Source organism: Papio anubis, chromosome 2 (genome assembly GCF_008728515.1).
Source record: "Papio anubis isolate 15944 chromosome 2, Panubis1.0, whole genome shotgun sequence".
NCBI classification, from domain to species: domain Eukaryota; kingdom Metazoa; phylum Chordata; class Mammalia; order Primates; family Cercopithecidae; genus Papio; species Papio anubis.
Genome location: NC_044977.1, coordinates 168299880 through 168319486, shown reverse-complemented (window position 1 = coordinate 168319486; position 19607 = coordinate 168299880). Strand labels below are relative to the sequence as shown.

General features: G+C 36.1%; 1 protein-coding gene and 1 long non-coding RNA gene across 4 annotated transcripts in view; one reads left to right on the top strand and one right to left on the bottom strand.

Moving 5' to 3' along the window:
• The window catches only part of ZNF385D (zinc finger protein 385D), a 963288-nt gene that overhangs the window by 159612 nt on the left and 784069 nt on the right, over positions 1–19607 (top strand). The window contains exon 1 of one of the 3 annotated variants that reach the window (XM_021933870.2): positions 14527–18622. The exons of the other annotated variants lie outside the window; for them this stretch is intronic. Within the exon in view, the coding sequence (XP_021789562.1) occupies positions 18547–18622 (76 nt within the window). The 5' untranslated portion in view covers positions 14527–18546. Of the gene's footprint in view, positions 1–14526; positions 18623–19607 lie in introns of those variants that run through there. 3 annotated transcript variants of the gene reach the window in all.
• Positions 1–19607, bottom strand: part of LOC110742460 — a 150466-nt gene that overhangs the window by 31257 nt on the left and 99602 nt on the right. The gene's annotated exons all lie outside the window — the stretch shown is intronic.

Sequence of the window (19607 nt, the reverse complement as noted above, 5' to 3'; positions counted from 1 at the left end):
AAGTCAGCCCGAGTCCCAAAACCTCAAAAATACAAAAGAGGACATTGCAGCCTTCGGTCTGTGGTCAAAGGCCTAAGAGCTCCTGAGCAAAACATTGGTGTAGGTCCAAGAGTCCAAAAACTGAATAATTAGAGTCTGCTGTTCAAGGGCAGGAAATATCCAACATGGGAAAAAAGATGAAGGTCAGAAGACTCAGACAGTCTAGTCCTTCCACGTTCTTCTGCCTGCTTTTATTCTAGCTGTGCTGGCAGCTGATTAGATTGTGCTTACCCAGATCGAGAGTGGGTCTGCCTCTCCCGGTCCACTGGCTCAAGTGTTAATCTCCTTTGGCAACACCCTCACAGACACACCCAGGAACAATACTTTGCATCCTTCAAACCAATCAAGTTGACATTCAATATTAACCCTCACAGGTGATAAGGATGTGCTTCAGGGCACTCAAATGACAGCTAAATTTTAACTGATCACTTAACCAAAGGCTTTTATTCCCTGGTTTACCTGATATAATGGGGAGTGGCAGAGGGGACACTTATCCATCCACAGGAGCCAAAATTGTACTGATTGATCTTCCACATGGAACCCAGATGAAGGTCTCTCCAGGTTTCCTCAGTTTGGGTGGGCTTGGTTGTTGCATGGGGGGTTGGCATGGGGACCAGTGACCTGCCAACCTGCTGATAGGAGTCGCAGTCCCACATGAGGTGGTGGTGCTATGCCAGCTGCTGCATATATTTGGCTCTGCCACCTCCCAGGGAACATGGTGGCTCTGAAATGAGCCTTTGGTTAGCATTACATCTCTGTAGGGTTAGCAGCTCTTTATTGTTACACTCTGTGTTGTGGCTCTTGCAGCCTTGATCACAGATTGCTTTGCTGTCTCTTGCCATCTCTGCTCATCATCTCACCAGTTGCCATCTCTTCTGATGGCTGAGTGCTACCATCTCTGCTGTCTTACCATCTTGCCTCTCTGTCAATCACCACCATCTCCACTGTCTTCATCCCTTCATAGTTGCTGGATGATGCAGGCAAGCCCAAATTTGGGCTTAGTTTAGGAGGGTTCTTGGCTTTTCCCAGGAAAGAATTCAAGGGTGAGCTGGGGTGTTAGCAACTTTTATTGAAGTGTCAGCATACAGCACCAGCAGAGATACTCCTTCCTGCAGAGCAGAGCTACCTCATAGGCAGTATGCCCAGAGAAGCAGCTCAGAGGTAGTTCTTCAGTCATATTTATACCTACTTTTAATTATATGCAAATTAATGGGCTGATTATGAATAAATTTCTAGAAAATGGGTTGTAACTTATAGGTCATTAAGGTCATTGCCATGAAAAGAGTTGGTAACTTCTGGGTGTTGCCATGGCAATGGTATCATGACATGGCACATTGGTGGGCATGTCTTAAGGAGAGGTGCTTTCATCTCTTCCCTGTTTTCACTAGTTCTCAATCTGGTCTGGTGGCTGAGCTCCAGCTCTGAGTTAAGTTCTGCATCCTACCTCACTTTAGGCCTTTTATGGAGACTTCATTTGTTGTTCATGATTGAAGCCAGGACAACTGTGTCAAAATGTGATCAAACGAAAAGCACATGATCTAAACACAGCAAGGCATGTCTGTTCACATTCTTCTAGATCTTTCTGGGAGGCATTCCTTCTTCCATAGTATGGAGTAGAACCCTCTCTGAAATGAGGGTCTTATGACACACAATCAGATTAGAGTCCTTCCTTGGGCAGGTGGCAGGAGGACAGAAGAAATAAAAATTTTGTTTTCTGAGGCCTCCTTATGAATCTAAAGCACCCCAACATTATAAAAAGAAAAGACTGTAACAATGGTTATGGGAGTTAGGAACTAGGAAGCTTGGATGAACAAAACCTACACACACACACACACGTGATCAAAATATTACATTATATAATCATAATATTATGTTATAGTAATGTATATACAAATAGTTGGATGTCTTATCTGATTTAGTAGGTCTGGGCTTGGGCCTCAGAATGCACATTTCTGGAAGGCTACCAAAATATACTGAATGCATGTGCTTGAATCACACCATGAGTAACAAGAATCTAGCCTATATTTTTCCATTTTGCCCTTTGCAGGCAGAAATATGTCAAGGAAGAATGAATTCAACAATATAATTCAAGATTGAATGGAGAGAATATTAAGGTCATAGGAGTTGTCAGGATTACAACATTAGATAGGAAAATCAACCTACCTGCTAACTAATGTCATATAATGAAATGACAGATGATGGGGTAGAGAGAAAAGCAAGACAAGTGAAGAGGGTGAAAGAACGTAACAAAAATAAAAACATGACTGATGAGTACCTGGAGAGGATACTATAAATGGATGACCCAGACTTCAAAAGAGGCAAGTGTTGAAAGCTTGCTTAGGGAAAGAATATCATAGCAAAACACATCATAAACAAATGAAATTTATGTTCTGACTGGTAAGTTTAATCACAGGTTCTTAAACAAAAATAATTATTACATATATGCTTCCTAGGTTACCGTTTTCACGATTTAAAAGTGTTTTCTCACCTATAGATAGAACAAAACAGCTGAACTTTGGAAGACAACTTGTGAAAGCTGTATGAAACAATAATCTTGGAATCAGGGAATCTTTGGCTATTTTCTACTGAGCTCTCTTTGCTTGTGCTGGGTAGCTTTCTGAAATGGCAGTCCTTCCCACTGTCTGTTTATGACTCTAAGATTTCACTGGTCTTTCATACTGAGGCCCCATGCTTCCAGGTACCTTTATCTCTGCTGAGAACTTGCTTATAATTCTTGTGTCCAGCTGTGGTAAAAGTGAATACTCTTAAAAAAGGAATTGAGGATATTTTTTCTACAGGATCAAACTTGGAAATGAAAACATTGATATAAAATGAACAGCACTTAGCTAACGTTTTTTTGTTTAGTTCCATTTACTTTGGGAAAGAGAAGATTCTTTTCCACATATAGTTTCTTTTCACGTTGGGTCCTACAGTGAGGGCACAGTACTGTGCATATGGAAGTAGCTGGTGGGGTTTTCATTTCAATTGGAATGGGAGATGGGTTAAGATTGAGGGAGTGGCTTACAGAACCTTCCTATGCTCTTTGTAAAGAGATATATGTGCACATGTGCACAACAATTTGAGCTAAACTAAACACACCGAATGTAGTATTACTGGCCAAGAAAATTTGATAAATATTCACAAGATCACATTTGTAAAATCTAGCAAATAAATGCTTAACCATATCTGAGATGAGTGTAAAAATTTGATATTACACTTAATTTGGGTTTGCTTAGAATAAAACCTTGTGACAAGAATTTAAGGTTAAGTAATTTATTTGGTTGTTGAATCCAGAAAATGTTTTAGTAAAGAAATGGGAAAGTGAGACAGGGAAGGAAAGACAGCCTTTAGGATATGTTACCATGCAGCTACCACAGTGGGCAATTGTTGCTTGATGCCACTGAAAAAACTCTGGGAGCTGGGTGTAGAACACATACTTCAGTGTTACCTCCCCACATGCCTAACCCCACATGCATCCATACTAAGGGATATTTATACATCTACGCCCAGCCAGCCATTGGTTGAAAACTGCTTCCAGTGGGGAAGGAAATTTAATTCTCTGGCACTTCTGACCTGCCACAGAGGTTCAGGGTGGGTTCGGGTTACAAGTGGGTGCAGGGTGGGCTTGGGTTACAAGAGAGCCTCAGGCAAAGAAACACATGCCCTGACAGATGGACCTCAGGCTAGTGCTCAGTGGAGTAGCAAGGGTGATGGGATATGCATGAGGCACCAACAGTGTCTGCTACATGCTATAATAGTGAATTCCAGTTTGCATGTTATCTTTTCCTAAGGGCATATTCTACTCAATCAAAGTTATTTTTTGAATATAAGAAGGGAAGTAAAGGGAGCAAATGAACCTACATAAAGTCAAGAATTTTGTGTAACAGTGTAACAAAAAGCTTTTTGAACATAATTTTATCTGTGATTACAAATATTGCATTGTTAATATAATTAGAGATTTATCAGACTTTCTTGAGAATAAGCACTACTAGGAACATGGCGTGTTTTCAGAAATCAGATGTTCTGATTATATGTTTTATTCATGAGAATACTAGGAAGACATAGTAAAAAGCATCCCTGTTTGCTGATGAACAAAGCTTTTAGAAAAACTCTTGTGAATAGAGGTGCCACCTCTGGCTCCAGAGTGGGTCTGTGGTGCCCCATACAGGGAACAGTGAGTGCTCAGAAAGTTGGACCAACTTAGGGGCAGGTTTTCAACCTTCTGGAATTGGTGTCCCAAGGTTCATATATCAGTGAGTAGTGATGGGATCACTTTAACAGGAATAGTTCACTTTGGTTGGATCTTGCAATGACCTGCTGACAAAAGTTTGTCTCACCTTACTGCCTTCCCTATAGTGTTTCCTTGGGTTCCGAGCTTGTACATCACTGTATCTCCATGGGCTTCCTATCATTTCATTATCCTTTGCCAGTTGCTGCAGTTTTGTTTAATAGACGCTGTGGGTTGTCTACCCTGCCTTCAGGGTCAGAGCAGTAGTAAAACCATTTGAAGTGTCTTGAAGGTATGACTATAATATAGATAGATAGAATCTGAGGTAAAATAAGAATGTATACTTCAACTAAAGATATTTAAAATCAGATATTTACAACACTCATCCAAATAAAATACGTCTATGAGGCACACTAAGCTGGTAAGTGGTATGTTGGTGATTATACTACTACTCCAAAGAAGATTAAAAATACAAATAAGTAGCAACTTCAATTTAATTATATATTTTTCATGGTTGAAATAACATTTTCTTCTTCTGAAATCTACCTGTATTTAATTCATTTATATTTACATTTTATTATCTCATTACAAATGTTTTTTCTCCTCATTCTTTCTCTTGAGGGTCAAATTCATGACCAACTTATCTTTGCTTCAAAATATTTAGGCAAGTGTCTTGCATATACTTGGGATAAGAATGATTTTTTCATATTTTAATGCATTATTTCATGGTGCAAGTATTTGTGGAGTTACACAATGAACCAGGCACCAAATGCTGGAAATAGGCCTTGTATAATGGTGAATAAAATAGGCAAAGTCCCTGACTTTACATGCTTCATTCTAGTAAGGGTGGCATGTAGTAAAAAATAAATAAATAAACCGATCAGAATTACTAGGATACCTTGGGAACTACATGAAAATGTAGAGCTTCTCTTATAATTTCACGAATAATATCGGAAATCATTATGGTACACACACTCAGTTTGACGTGAAAATGTTCCACTCACCTTATTTTCTGTTGACACATTGTTGGACACTTTTGTTTCTTTGTCTTGTGCATCTATCTTGTTTAAAATTATTAAAATATATTTAGTGTTAAGCATAGTGGCTGGTGCACAGTATGCTTTTACTTAACATTATTTATTATTGTTAAATACGTTATGTTCTGCTAATGGTCAGGAACCCTGCCACATGCTTTCAAGCATCTCTATTTAATTCTCACAGCAATCCTATGATGTACTCACTGTTATACCCCCAATTTAGAGATAAGAAATTTGAAGCCCAGAAAAAATAGTATTCAATCCCATATTGTTCAGCAAGTATGTGATACAGTGCAGAAATATTTGTTTCATTTCAGAGCCTACATTATTAAACACTGTACATAGTAGCTCAGTTTGTCAGAAGCCATTTCTATACTTATGAAAATTGCCAACAACCTATACAACAAACAACCCAGATATAGAAAACACGAAGGACAAACAAATAAGCACAATAAGTATATTAAATTTCTTGTTTCTTTTTCATTGGCCCTCTTTGATTTAAGATGGGCTGAGACCATTTATAATTAAAGCCTAAATATTTGCTTCTGAAAACTGAAGAAGGGCTATGAGAAACAAGAGAACTAAAATATAATTATCATAGTTCTTATATTCAAAACTTTAAATGATAGTATAAAAGAAATTATAGATTAAACCCTTAATATCTTTAAGAAATGGAAATAATGACATAGCTGAACCCAGTTTGGAAAAAGGATGGTTGGATGAGGGGAGACTTCAGGGATACTTATCAATGACTAAACAAAGCCACACTAAAACTGAGTATCAATACTGAATATTTAAATGAGCACTAACAGCAAAAAGGGCTTTTAGAGTTTCAAGAATTTTATTACTTAAAAAAGACTCATGGTTCTTATTTTGGTAGCAATACAGAGCAATTACGTCATTCTTTAATCTATCTAAACTGAATATTCTAAATTGTCTAATAAAAATTCACATTTTACTTAGAGCTTTATAATTCTCAAAAGCACTTTTATATCAGTTCTTTCATTTGCCTTTTATACTATGGAAGGTGAATTATTGTTATTCCCATATTACAGATGAAAAAACTGAGGTTCAGAGTAGTGAGCAGCTTCCCCACAGTCATATAGCTAGTCCATTGTCCTGCTATTTACTGTTACGCAAGCCCAGTTCAAGTCCAGAAATAAAGCAAGTTCAAAATGAAGTTGATTGCTGCATTTCTTTCTTTCTTTGTGGTTTTTATACTTTAAGTTCTAGGGTACATGTGCACAACGTGCAGGTTTGTTACATATGTATACTTGTGCCATGTTGGTGTGCTGCACCCATCAACTCCTCAGCACCCATCAACTCATCATTTACATCAGGTATAACTCCCAATGCCATCCCTACCCCCTCCCCTCTCCCCATAATAGGCCCCAGTGTGTGATGTTCCCCTTCCAGAGTCCAAGTGATCTTATTGTTCAATTCCCACCTATGAGTGAGAACATGCGGTATTTGGTTTTCTCTTCTTGCGACAGTTTGCTGAGAACGATGGTTTCCAGCTACATCCATGTCCCTACAAAGGACATGAACTCCTTCTTTTTTATGGCTGCATAGTATTCCATGGTGTATATGTGCCACATTTTCTGAATCCAGTCTGTCACTGATGGACATTTGGGTTGATTCCAAGTCTTTGCTATTGTGAATAGTGCCGCAATAAACATATGTGTGCATGTGTCTTTATAGCAGCATGATTTATAATCCTTTGGGTATATCCCCAGTAATGGGATGGCTGGGTCAAATGGTATTTCTAGTTCTAGATCCTTGAGGAATTGCCATACTGTTTTCCATAATGGTTGAACCAGTTTACAATCCCACCAACAGTGTAAAAGTGTTCCTATTTCTCCACATCCTCTCCAGCAACTGTTGTTTCCTGACTTTTTAATGATCGCCATTCTAACTAGTGTGAGATGGTATCTCATTGTGGTTTTGATTTGCATTTCTCTGATGGCCAGTGATGATGAGCATTTTTTCATGTGTCTGTTGGCTGTATGCATGTCTTCTTTTGAGAAATGTCTCTTCATATCCTTTGCCCTCTTTTTGATGGAGGTTTTTTTTTTTTTTCTTGTAATTTTGTTTGAGTTCTTTGTAGGTTCTGGATATTAGCCCCTCGTCAGATGAGTAGATAGCAAAAATTTTCTCCCATTCTGTAGGTTGCCTGTTCACTCTGATGGTAGTTTCTTTTGCTGTGCAGAAACTCTTTAGTTTAATTAGATCCCAGTTGTCAATTTTGGCTTTTGTTGCCATTGCTTTTGGTGTTTTAGACATGAAGTCTTTGCCCATGCCTATGTCCTGAATGGTATTACCTAGGTTTTCTTCTAGGGCTTTTATGGTTTTAGGTCTAACATTTAAGTCTCTAATCCATCTTGAATTAATTTTCGTATAAGGAGTAAGGAAAAGATCCGGTTTCAGCTTTCTACTTATGGCTAGCCAATTTTCCCAGCACCGTTTATTAAATAGGGAATCCTTTCCCCATTTCTTGTTTTTGTCAGGTTTGTCAAAGATCAGATGGCTGTAGATGTGTGGTATTATTTTGGAGGGCTCTGTTCTGTTCCATTGGTCTCTCTGTTTTGGTACCAGTACCATGCTGTTTTGGTTACTGTAGCCTTGTAGTATAGTTTGAAGTCAGGTAGTGTGATGCCTCCAGCTTTGTTCTTTTGATTTAGTATTGTCTTGACAATGCGGGCTCTTTTTTGGTTCCATATGAACTTTAAAGCAGTTTTTTCCAATTCTGTGAAGAAAGTCATTGGTAGCTTGATGGGAATGGCATTGAATCTATAAATTACCTTGGGCAGTATGGCCATTTTCACGATATTGATTCTTCCTATCCGTGAGCATGGTATGTTCCTCCATTTGTTTGTGTCCTCTTTTATTTCACTGAGTAGTGGTTTGTAGTTCTCCTTGAAGAGGTTCTTTACATCCCTTGTAAGTTGGAGTCCTGGGTATTTTATTCTCTTTGAAGCAATCATGAATGAACTTCCATTCACTATTGCTTCAAAGAGAATAAAATACCTAGGACTGCTGCATTTCTTATTGTCATCGTCCTTACAGAGATATATGAAGAAATGACCATTTCCTTTGAGGGCCCTTAATTTGAAAATCTTTGACCCCGGAACTTAATTTTCTTTAATACATTAAATATTTCTAAAATAAGTAGATACAAGTTTTTTTTTCATTCACTAGATTATTAGATTTTTTTTCTTTTTTTAAAATTTGGGGCTGAGTGGTGAATACTATGTGGTTTTTATGGTCAGCAAAATTGAGAGTGGTTAGCCGGACGTGGTGGCTCATGCCTGTAATCCCAGCACTTTGAGAGGCCGAGGTTTTTGGATCATTTGAGGACAGGAGTTCGAGACCAGCCTGGCCAACAGGGTGAAATCCCATCTCTACTAAAAATATAAAACTTAGCCGGGAGTGGTGGTATGTGCCTGTAATCCCAGCTACTCTGGAGACTGAGGCAGGAGAATCACTTGAACTCGGGAGGTGGAGGTTGCAGTGAGCTGAGATCACGTCACTGCACTCCAGCCTGGACAATGGAATGAGACTCTGTCTGAAAAAAATAAATTAAAAAAAATAGAATAAAATACTTTTGAAAACTATCCTAGAAAACCTATGGTTTCTCTATATGCATTCATTTAAGGCATTCACATCTGCTACTCTGTCATAGAAATATTTCTTTTATGGATATCTTAAAGTATTTGATGAATAAAGGAGACAAAACTTAAATTGAATCAACCACACAAAGATAAATTTAATTTAAATTTAGTTTTAATTCTAGTTTTTTCAATCCTTGCACCAGCTTTTTGTACAAATACTCTGTAATTTAGTTTTTGTCTGCCTTGCAAACTACAAACCATTAGGATGTCTATATTAACAAGTTAACATGAACAAATGAATTGTCTTTTTTATTAAAAAGATCAAAAACACACAGCTACAAAGAAATGTATTTTTTCATAAAACCCTGAAGTGATGAGAAATCCCTATGATATAAAGCAAAATGAAATTAAACCATCTTTTATCAAAATTGCCTCTGTGCATTTAAAAATTAGTGAAGATTTTCAGTTTTAACACTCTAAAGCAATACTTGTCAAACTTTGATGTGCATACAGATTATCATACAAATTAATTAAATGTTACGTCTGGGATTTGCTTCAAAATAAATGAGGTTGGGGGGAGGTTACATAGGGGTATATATGCAATGTGATTGGCCATGAATTGATAACTTTTGAAGCTGAGAAATAAATACACAGGTTTTGTTATAACAAGTTTTCTTATGTAAGAAAAGTGAAAAACAAGAAAAAGTTTATCATTTTAATATATATATTATATATGTATATTTATATAGTATATATAAATATAATTTATATATATCTGTGTGTGTATCTAAATATATACATACACACACGCATATATACATCACTGCCAACTAGATAACATGGTAAATAATTGCATTAGATCTGATTATATGCTATTGCTGTCGTGTTTGGGAATAAATCAAACTACCATATGTAGAGATGAAACTTTATTTTTTTAATAGAGATTGCTTTCTCCATATAAGAACCAGTTCTTTTCCAAGGGAAAATTTAAAAAAGAAAAGCATTTTTCAGGTAATGTCTTTATGGAATATAAGTGTATCATACTTTTGGTAGTAGAACAAAAACTATTAAAAATAATATCTGTAAAATACACTGCAAATAGCTATAGTAGCACAGTAGAAAATAATACTTAGGGAAAGTGATGAGGCTGATGGTAGTATGTGTTGAAAATGGAAGGATGAGGGCTTCAGGAATGTAACACTGAATGAGTCTATAAGAGTCTATGTGTTCACAGTTAAAATGAAATTCCATACAGAAGGGTTTGGCATATGTGAAGACTGAGAAGTATGAAATACAATTATTATTATGGAAAATTCTAAAAGTAAATTTATATGACATGTGAATAGTGTTTGCATTAAAGACAATGACAATAACAGAATCTAGAAAAGAAAGATTCAGATGATTAAGGACTTTTGCCTTATAAGAAATAGGTTCCTGTGATGTTTTTAAACTGAGCTGTGATATTGCCAGTTGAGATTTAGATGGTCACTTTTGTAATTGTTGTTATGGAGTTCTGACTGAAATTGGAGAGATTAGAGTCAGAGATAACTGTTAGAAAGTAATCATAACTTTTTGCTGGGGGCACTGGCTCCTAAAGTGGCCTGTAATTCCAGCACTTTGGGAAGCAGAAGTTGTATAATCTCTTGAACTCAGGGGTTCAAGACCAATCTGGGCAACATAGTGAGGTCTTGTCTCTGTGAAAACTCAAAATCAGTAGCCTGACATGGTGGCACATGCCTGTAGTCCCAGTGACTCAGGTGGCTGAGGTGGGAGAATCACTTGATCCCAGGAGGTTGAGGCTGCAGTGAGCCATGACCTCTGCACTCCAGCCTGAGTGACAAAACCGAGACCCTGTCTCAAAGAAAAGAAAGAAAAGAACAAAGGAAAAAAAGTAATAATAACTTTCTAGATGAGAAAGGCAAAGGTTTTATTAATAAAGTTTTGGTAGATAAGAAACTGAAAGTTAATTAGAAAATAAAACCCATCATGTTGAATATATTGAGAAAAGAGAAGCTGAGAAAAGAGTCACAGAGTACACATCCATAATTGTTTATGTACAATTCCAAGATCTAAAAGTCTCTAAAACCAGAAAATTCATCACCAGTTACCCAAACTCACTTAGTGGCAAAGCATTACTTAAACTAATCCAAGACTATTCAAAATTTGTATTCATTCCATTTAGTATAAATCATATATTTGAATTAGAAATATTAGTTTGTTTAATTATGAGTCATTCCTCTAGAAATAGTTGAGAGTGTTATAAATGCTGTGTGTATCTCAGTTACCTTTATGAAACCTGAAATATTCTGAATATCAAAGCTCATCTAGTCCAACGGGTTTCAGATGAGGATTAGGGATCTATGGTACTATTTAATGTTACATTATTTGTTAATAAGATGCCAGATAGTCTCTTAAAAGATATAATAGCTTTATTAAATTCTAGCATGACCTTTCTGATAATTCCCTGGAGAATAGGTTGTAAAATATATGGTGACAGGGCAAAATGATCAGTGATTAACTCAAGTGTGGATTGGGAAGAATTTATTTGAATTTTTCTGTTCTCCTACTTATCTATTATATCTTCCTGATTAGGATACTCATGAATACATAGAACAAGGTTGGGGAGACAGGCAGGGAGTTCTGAGGTAGAAATATGAAAAAGACTAGAAATATCAGAGACACATCTAGGAGAGCACTGAAAAAGGAATTTTTATAGAAATTGTGACAAATAATCAAAGAATAATATGTCTTCATAGTCAGTTTCAAGATATTTGAAACAGAAACAGAAATCTATCTCGGCCCAAAAAGAGCTACAGACAGTAACAGACCGTCACCATAGAGTTTGATTGAGCTATGTTAATTGATTTGCCTTCTTTGTAGTTTAAGCTTTGAGAATGGTCAATTGAAATGCCCATAAAAAGAGGAATTGCTAGATTATTATATCTTTGTACCATATCATTCTTTGTAGTGTGAATAAATAGAATAGATCCTTATAGTCTAACATACAATGATCTACAAAATGTATTTTTTAATGAAAAAAGTACGCCCTCTAGTAATGGCTACCTAGATATCTCAGATCAACCCTACATTAAGGACAAATAGAAAAACTGGACAAAATATATATTAAAAAATCTTCTTGAAGGCAATAAACAACTATAAAGTTAGTAAAAACCCATAGTGCTGAGAGCCAGGAGAAAGACAATTCATAATATTGACCCAGTTACTGAAGTCCAGAGTCTATCAAGAATGTAAGCCTTAAGAACCTTCTGGGCCAGCCGGAGAGGAACAAGAAAAAGATTCTAATATTCTGTTCAGTGTTGTACTGAAGGAGCTGGTCTGTGCAATAAGCAAATAATAAGCAACCAATTAAAAGCAAAAAAGAGATCAAATGCCATTATCGCAGATACAGTCGTGTGTATGTGTATATATATATATGCATATAAATACACGTAATTTATACATATATACATGTATTTATATGTAAATTCGAGGGGTCTTCAAATAAATTCTTGTAGTTCATGATGTTACAGAATACAAAGTCAGTTTCCAAAAATCAATTTTATTTCTATTTATCAGAAATATTTTTTTAAAGATACAGTTTATAAAAATACATAAAAGTAAATACTAGGGATGCTTTTAGTCAAAGGTGAATAAGATGGCTATGCTGAAAAGCATACAATATTTTTAAGAGATACTAAATAAAAGTAAAGAAGATACATTTCATAGATGAGAAGACTCAATAATATAAAGGTGTAAATTCTTCCAAATTGATCTACAGATTTGATGAAATCAGAAATAAAAATTCCTATGGGATGGCTGTGGAATTTACAGTCTTATTGGATGATTTATATGAAGTTTAAAACAACCAAGATAAGTCAAGACACTCAACTATAAGGTGAAAGGACTTGCTGTGTATCTGTTGGAGCAGCTAGCGTTACCTTTCGGCGTTAACCTATAGGTAAAAGAGAACCATAAAAGGACGGTGAATTTGAAAGAGAGGGAGTGACCAACTGGAGTGCTATTCTAGTATTCTCCAATTGAATACATTCCCTTTCCTGCAAATTGGAGATTGTGCAATTAGAGGTGGAGAAAAACTCAAGAAATATTTGTACAAGTAAAATCATTAGAAATCCTTCCGCCTCCACACATAAATTAGCTTGAAATCATCTCTCTAGCGCTCTGCCGTGTTTTCATTGTTCTCTACTCCTTCTTTTCAAGCTATCATTCTCCACAAAACATGCTCTCTATATTTACCATAACATGTACTGTACTATAGAATGTTATGAATTATAATTTTTACAAATTTTTTAACAAAAAATCTACAAATAAGTGTAATTTACCGCTGTTACAGATTCAGTTATATCCCATAAAAGCTCAGGTGTTAAAGTTCCAACATCCAGTACTTCAAAATATAACCTTATTTGGAAACAGGGTCATTGTAGAGGTAATTCACTAAGAGGTGATACCGGAGTGAAGTGCACCTCTATGTTTCATGTACCTGGAATTTTGTTTTAATCAGGTATGCCGAGGCCAACAGATAAGGAGATGGCTTCTTTGAAGGAAGAAGTTTTTGTTCACAGTTCCTTAGAAAGGGAAGGCAGGGCACACCATGCACGGTCACATGATGGGCGATGGGCCACCCATGTCAGGGAGCAGAAAAAGGGAAGGGAAAACATGGGCAAAAGTCGTTATTGTGGTTTTTGTGAGAAGCAATGAGCAAGGCAGAAAGAATAGACTGATCAAGTTGTGTTCCAATTTGTGAGAAGAGTATATTCTCTTAGAGAATATTAGAATAGCACTCCAGTTGGCCTCTTCCTCTCTTGCAAATTCACTGTTCTTTAATGGTTCTCTTTTACCTTTAGGTTAAGGCCAAAATGTTAAGGTAATGCTAGCTGCTCCAACAGATACGTAGCAAAATCTAAAATGTTTAATGCAATAGATGTTATTTTTCGTTTATGAAAATTCAAGACAGATGCTTCTACTTGGCGGGCACTTCTCTCTCCAGTGGTAATTTGTGGCTCACTCATCTTCATCATATGACTTTCAAATTGGCCACAAAAGGCAAAATAAAATGAAGAATTAGACATGGGAGGCTTTTCTGGGCAAGACTGGGAGTTGCCACACATGACTTCCAATAATTTTTCCTTGACGAGACCTCTGTCACATGGCCACTTCTAACTGCAAAGGGAATTCTCAAGTGTGGTCCCTCCAAGCGCCTTCAAAGAAGATGAGATATGTTGGTGAGCTGCAAGCAGACTCTACTACATGATATTCCATCTTTTCTATGACACAGCTCAATCTACTCTCCAAAGTCATACCTCACACTTATCCCTTCAGGAACTTTTTTAACCAAAATGAACTATTGCTTCTTCTCCACATATTTTCCTTGTGTTTTCACATCTGGGTCAATGCTTAAGATTTTCTTTTTTTTTTTTTTTTTTTTTTTGGGAGGGGTTTCTGTTTTTCGCCCAGGCTGGAGTGCAGTGGCCGGATCTCAGCTCACTGCAAGCTCCGCCTCCTGGGTTCACGCCATTCTCCTGCCTCAGCCTCCCAAGTAGCTGGGACTACAGGCGCCCACCACCTCGCCCGGCTAATTTTTTGTATTTTTTAGTGGAGACGGGGTTTCACCGTGTTAGCCACTTCTTTTACTCGAAACCTCTACCTCCTAACTCTTGGCTTTCATGAAGAATACGAGTTATTTTAATAGACCTGGTTCCAGTACCACTGCCATCATGGAATGTTTCCTGTACCTTCCACAACTTAAAATGAAAGGGGCTTTCACTCTTCTGCATTCCCATAGCAATTTGTCCATAATGGTAGCATTGTTGACAAGACAGCAATGAAAGTCTAGATCCAAGCTGTAAACTGAATATTTATATGCACAAAATTATTTTAAATCAAAACATTTATCAAGTTATGAAATTTGAATATAAAAGTGTTTCGTTAACGTAAGGAAAAAATATTCTGGCAAGGAGAGACGATGTGAACAAAGTCAGATTTTCCTGAAATATCTCTTTCAGAGGAAATCATCTAAATTTGAAGGACTAACAGAGACAGAGTGAGTCAGAGGAGACAAAGGGAGAAGTCAGTAGGGATATGTTTTGACTGGGAACATAGACTATGGCAAAGTCATAGGAGCAGAACTGGCAGCAATTCCATAGCATTGTCTGAGACAGGGTTACTGTGACCCACAGAGCTGTCCAACCTATGGCAAATGTACCCCATGTGTGAGGAATGGGTCTTTACTAATTGGAAATTCTGACTCAATAAACTAAATTTTATTGTTTGCTTTATAAATATCCTTCTGGTGTAAATTCTCTCCTTAAGGAGAAAATTCACATGTCGCAAAGATGTAAACATTTGGGACTTGGGACTTGAATTAGTCTCTTATGATTTTAGTTAATGGTTAATCTTCCTGAGATTTCTTCCTTCTGGTGTGCTGATGAGATAGTATTTCTTACTGAGGAACAGAACTTGGTCCATGGAAAATTTGTCCTCAAACTTTTGGAGTTATAGTGACTTAATAAATAATATGCCAACATCAGTGACATGAGGAGGTTTTTTTTACCTTGTGTTATAGTTAAATGGTACATAAGCTTTCAACTTTGCATACTGGATCTAAGACTGATTCATATTGATACCTAGAGTGTTTATCCTGTGGTTTGTTAGTAATAGGACATAAACTAATATTTGTTCAATTAGAAGTTGACACGAATCTGAGAATACCACTGGAAGTATTCTACTTCTGGAAGTAAATCATATCGGTTTATGTGACAATCCAATCACTCTGCTTTACATCAGCAAACTACAGCCCACTGGTCAAATCTGGTCCATGGCTTGTTTTTGTGCTATCAGTGAGACACAAATTGTTTTTAGCATTTTAAATGGTTGTAAATACGAACAAATGCAAACAAAAAACAAGAATATGCAGCAGAGACCGTATGTGGCCCACAAAGCCTATCTGTCCTTTGAGAGAAAGCATTTATCAAATCCCCCTTAGATCTCTAAGCCAAACTATGACATTATTATGATTTTCCCTTCTATTGTCACACGACAAACTTCCAATAATTATGTCTGTTCTTTGAAAAAAATGTCCTTTTAATATAAAATGAAATTTCTAAAGTGAATGTGACTTATAAACTTCCACAGACTAACTTGCATTTATTTCAGCAGAGGCCAGAAAGAACAGTATCTTATTCACCACCTCTAAATAAATGCACTCTAACCATTATGTTTAAACAGTCTTTTATTGGTTCTAAATTCATACAATTGATTTTTTCCCCTAGTTAAGGTAATCAGTTTGGTTGTGCATCTTAAGTTAGTGTCTCGCAGTTAAGTATTACTTAATTTCTTCTCAGAAAGGCCATAAATAAGATAGCAAGTGAATGTTTTAGTTTAATAGTTCTATGCTAGCTATAGCTATAGTATTATCTCTGTCCTAATATTTCTTTTTATAATTATTTTTTAAAAACAGGCTTTATGCATTACCTAACCCTAAGATGAGCCTTTATTTGCCTTTACATTTTCCCACCTAAATCATCTTTATATTGGCATTAAATAAGCCTTTTTGACTTATTTAAAATAGTCACTTGAAAGCAGAAACACATTAAGCTTGATTTGTTTAATGATGAGGGAATAAAGCCTGACATTTTAGAGACATATTCCAAGGAAAGAGAATCTCTTAAGTGAAACGTTGCTAATGTGCTTCCAAAAGGTCAACAATGTAGTACTTTGTAACAGGTGGATCAGGGCCACTTGATCTGGGCTCATCAATTTCTTTTTCCCTCCAGTCTTCTCAATTTGAAACCATTGCAGAAAGACATATGCATATGGAAATATAGCAAGATGGCATGAAGAGGTGCAAGCACAGAGGCTCTGTTGTTTTTTGTCTTTTTATGGAGCAAGGATCGATGGATGAGTAGAGCAGAAGCTGTGCTGTGATAAGGGGGTGGGATGAGGCAGCATTTGGTGGTCACCTCCTTCTTCCACCTATCGTTTCTCCCTGTTCCTCAGTCCTTTGCACTCTTCTGGGAATAACTGGGCAAGAAACTGCCCAACTTTTTCACATTTGAAGGAAAAAACAGAGGTTTGTGAAGAAGAAAGCTAAACATACTGGTGCTGCAAAAGTACTACACTTTCCCTATTGCCACACATCTTACAGGATTACCATTTGTGAATTGTAGTCACTTATATCCCCAAATTATTTGTAGGGCAGAGAAAATTCTGAAGAAAAAAAAAACACAAAGCAAAAACAAATCTGGATGAAACACATAGCTTAGGCATCTTCTGTCAAAGCCAGGAATCATACTGTTGAATTAAAAACATAGTCAAACTAGATTTAGATAGGAAAAGGAAGATGAAGGGATTTACTGGAAGTATATTGGGTGATCTATACACTGCAGTACAAGAAATTCAATGAAGTCTCAGAGTGGAGTCAAGAAATATGACAGTCAGGTACCCCCAGGACTGTTGTTGCCCTCTCTCACTTTCTGGCCCACCATCATCCATTATCCTCCTGTTTTCCTATCCTCTCCCTTGGTCTTTCCCTCTGTTTCTGCCACAAGGCAGCACTCTACTTTCTTTCTATATAGACCTGATTTATTGCAACACATACAGGAAGAACACACACAGTTGCCCTTTCTCGGTATCGCCTCCTGGTTCACCTATCCAAATGAAATCTGAGCCTAGTCTCTGAAGCTAAATTCTAAATGTTCATGTAAGATCATTTGATTGTCTCTATTTAGACCAGCTAACCACACATAACACAAATGAGATGCGTGATCTCTGCAGTGAGGTTATGTGATCTACTGACCATTCAAGAGGGCTCAGGAAACTAGATTTTTCAAAAAGATGGGAGAGTAGGATGAGAAAAGTGGCTACTGATATGTTCAGAACTTTTTTTACTTTTCCAGTCTGTAACTGTTAATACTGATGAATATGCATTCATTCATCAACTGCTTTATTAAGTATCTGGTATGTACTACAGATATAATAACAAGTATAAATATGATTCATGCTTATTATGTTCCCACTTTTGAGAAATTTATAATCTACTGAGTTTGAGGACTAACTTTGCAAACACATTCCTTTTACTTAAATCAGTTCTTTAGCTGATTTAGCTGGGTAAGCGTAAGTGCCCATAAAAAGAGTTTAGGAGGTTTAGAAAAGATTTCTTGGAAAAGCAAGTGAGAACAACTCACCAAAGGATCAATATGCCAAACTGCCTGTTTTCAAAACTTGTTTTAAGGAATATCATTGTTTAGTACCACCAGTGTGAGTATATTATGTTTATGGATGTATACTTAGTATTATTTTGTTGAATCAGTCATTTCATGAAATTGATGTTTAGATAATTTGTAATTCAGTGCATTGACTTAGAGTATATTTTGGCCTGCTTTCAAGTACATGGATCCAGAGTGGTAAGGGAACAAGCTCTTGTTCCATATGGCCAGAATGTAAAGTGTAAATGGTGCAGAGGGAAATGGTTTGCTAGTAGGAGAGAGATTAATTAATCTCTGAGGAAGCTTTCATGTATTGAAAATAATTTCTGAAAGATGTGTAATAAAAATGTAATGCCAGAAACATCCTGTTTGTATTGATTTTATATTTATCTATATCAATTTTTAGTCCAATGGATTGGAGACTCAGATCAAGAACCATGTATTTTCTTGACCCAAATCATCTCTTTCTTGGCATGGTATTTTCAGGTACATGCATTTTGTTTACTTTCAGCTGTATGGATTCTTTAGATGATCAGTAAATATATTTTAACTAAGTCCTCATGCTCATTCTTTTAACTCCTTATGCTCATTCGTGTTAAGTAAAATTATACTTGCCTAATTCTCAATTCACCTGTGGATGCCTCTTTTGCTTCCATGATATAAGTATAGAACCACCATACAAATTTCATTATTTTTTCATGCTATCTAAAATAGAAGAAAAAAATCCCTGTTGAGACATTAGTTACTTAAGGTATTAAAGAATGTAAAAATGATATGTGTTTAACATTTGAAGCTATATCTTAATGATTATTAATGCAGCTCTCTAAATGGGCATTAAGCACAGCAGTGCAATTATCATACAATAACTCTTTCACTTGTCTTCCACACAATCTTTTCCTGAGGCTTGGCTGATATAAATGGTTTGATATTATATCTTAAGTTTCCTATAGGTTTCTTTTATTTCAAACCTCTCAGTACATGGTAAAATATGATATTGAATATAATACTATTAATTAAATATAACTGAATGTAATTTTGAATAAAGAAGTTTTTGATATCTAGAAATTAAGAAATTGTCTATGTTGCATTACTAAGGTAAACAATTGGTCTTCCAAAATTAATATTTATGCTTATACCCTCTCAAAGATAAGGCTGAATATACAATTAGCTTATAATCACCACATATATTCTGAGTTGACTTTTGTGTAGATGTAGTTATATTATTGCTTAGCTATGTGAAAACAGAATGATTGTTCTTTTAAAATCATAAATGAAAGCCAAGTAAATGAGTGTACCTAAAGGATGTTGGTAGAATCAGCAGTAATGATTTGTTGTTAAAGTTTTCAAAAATAAATTTAAAAGAATAAAGGTATTTCATATGAAATGAATGTATATGATAAATAGTCTTGGAAAAATGCAATAAAATTTACCAGTGCATGGAACAAAAATAAATGGTTTGCTTATAGTTCAT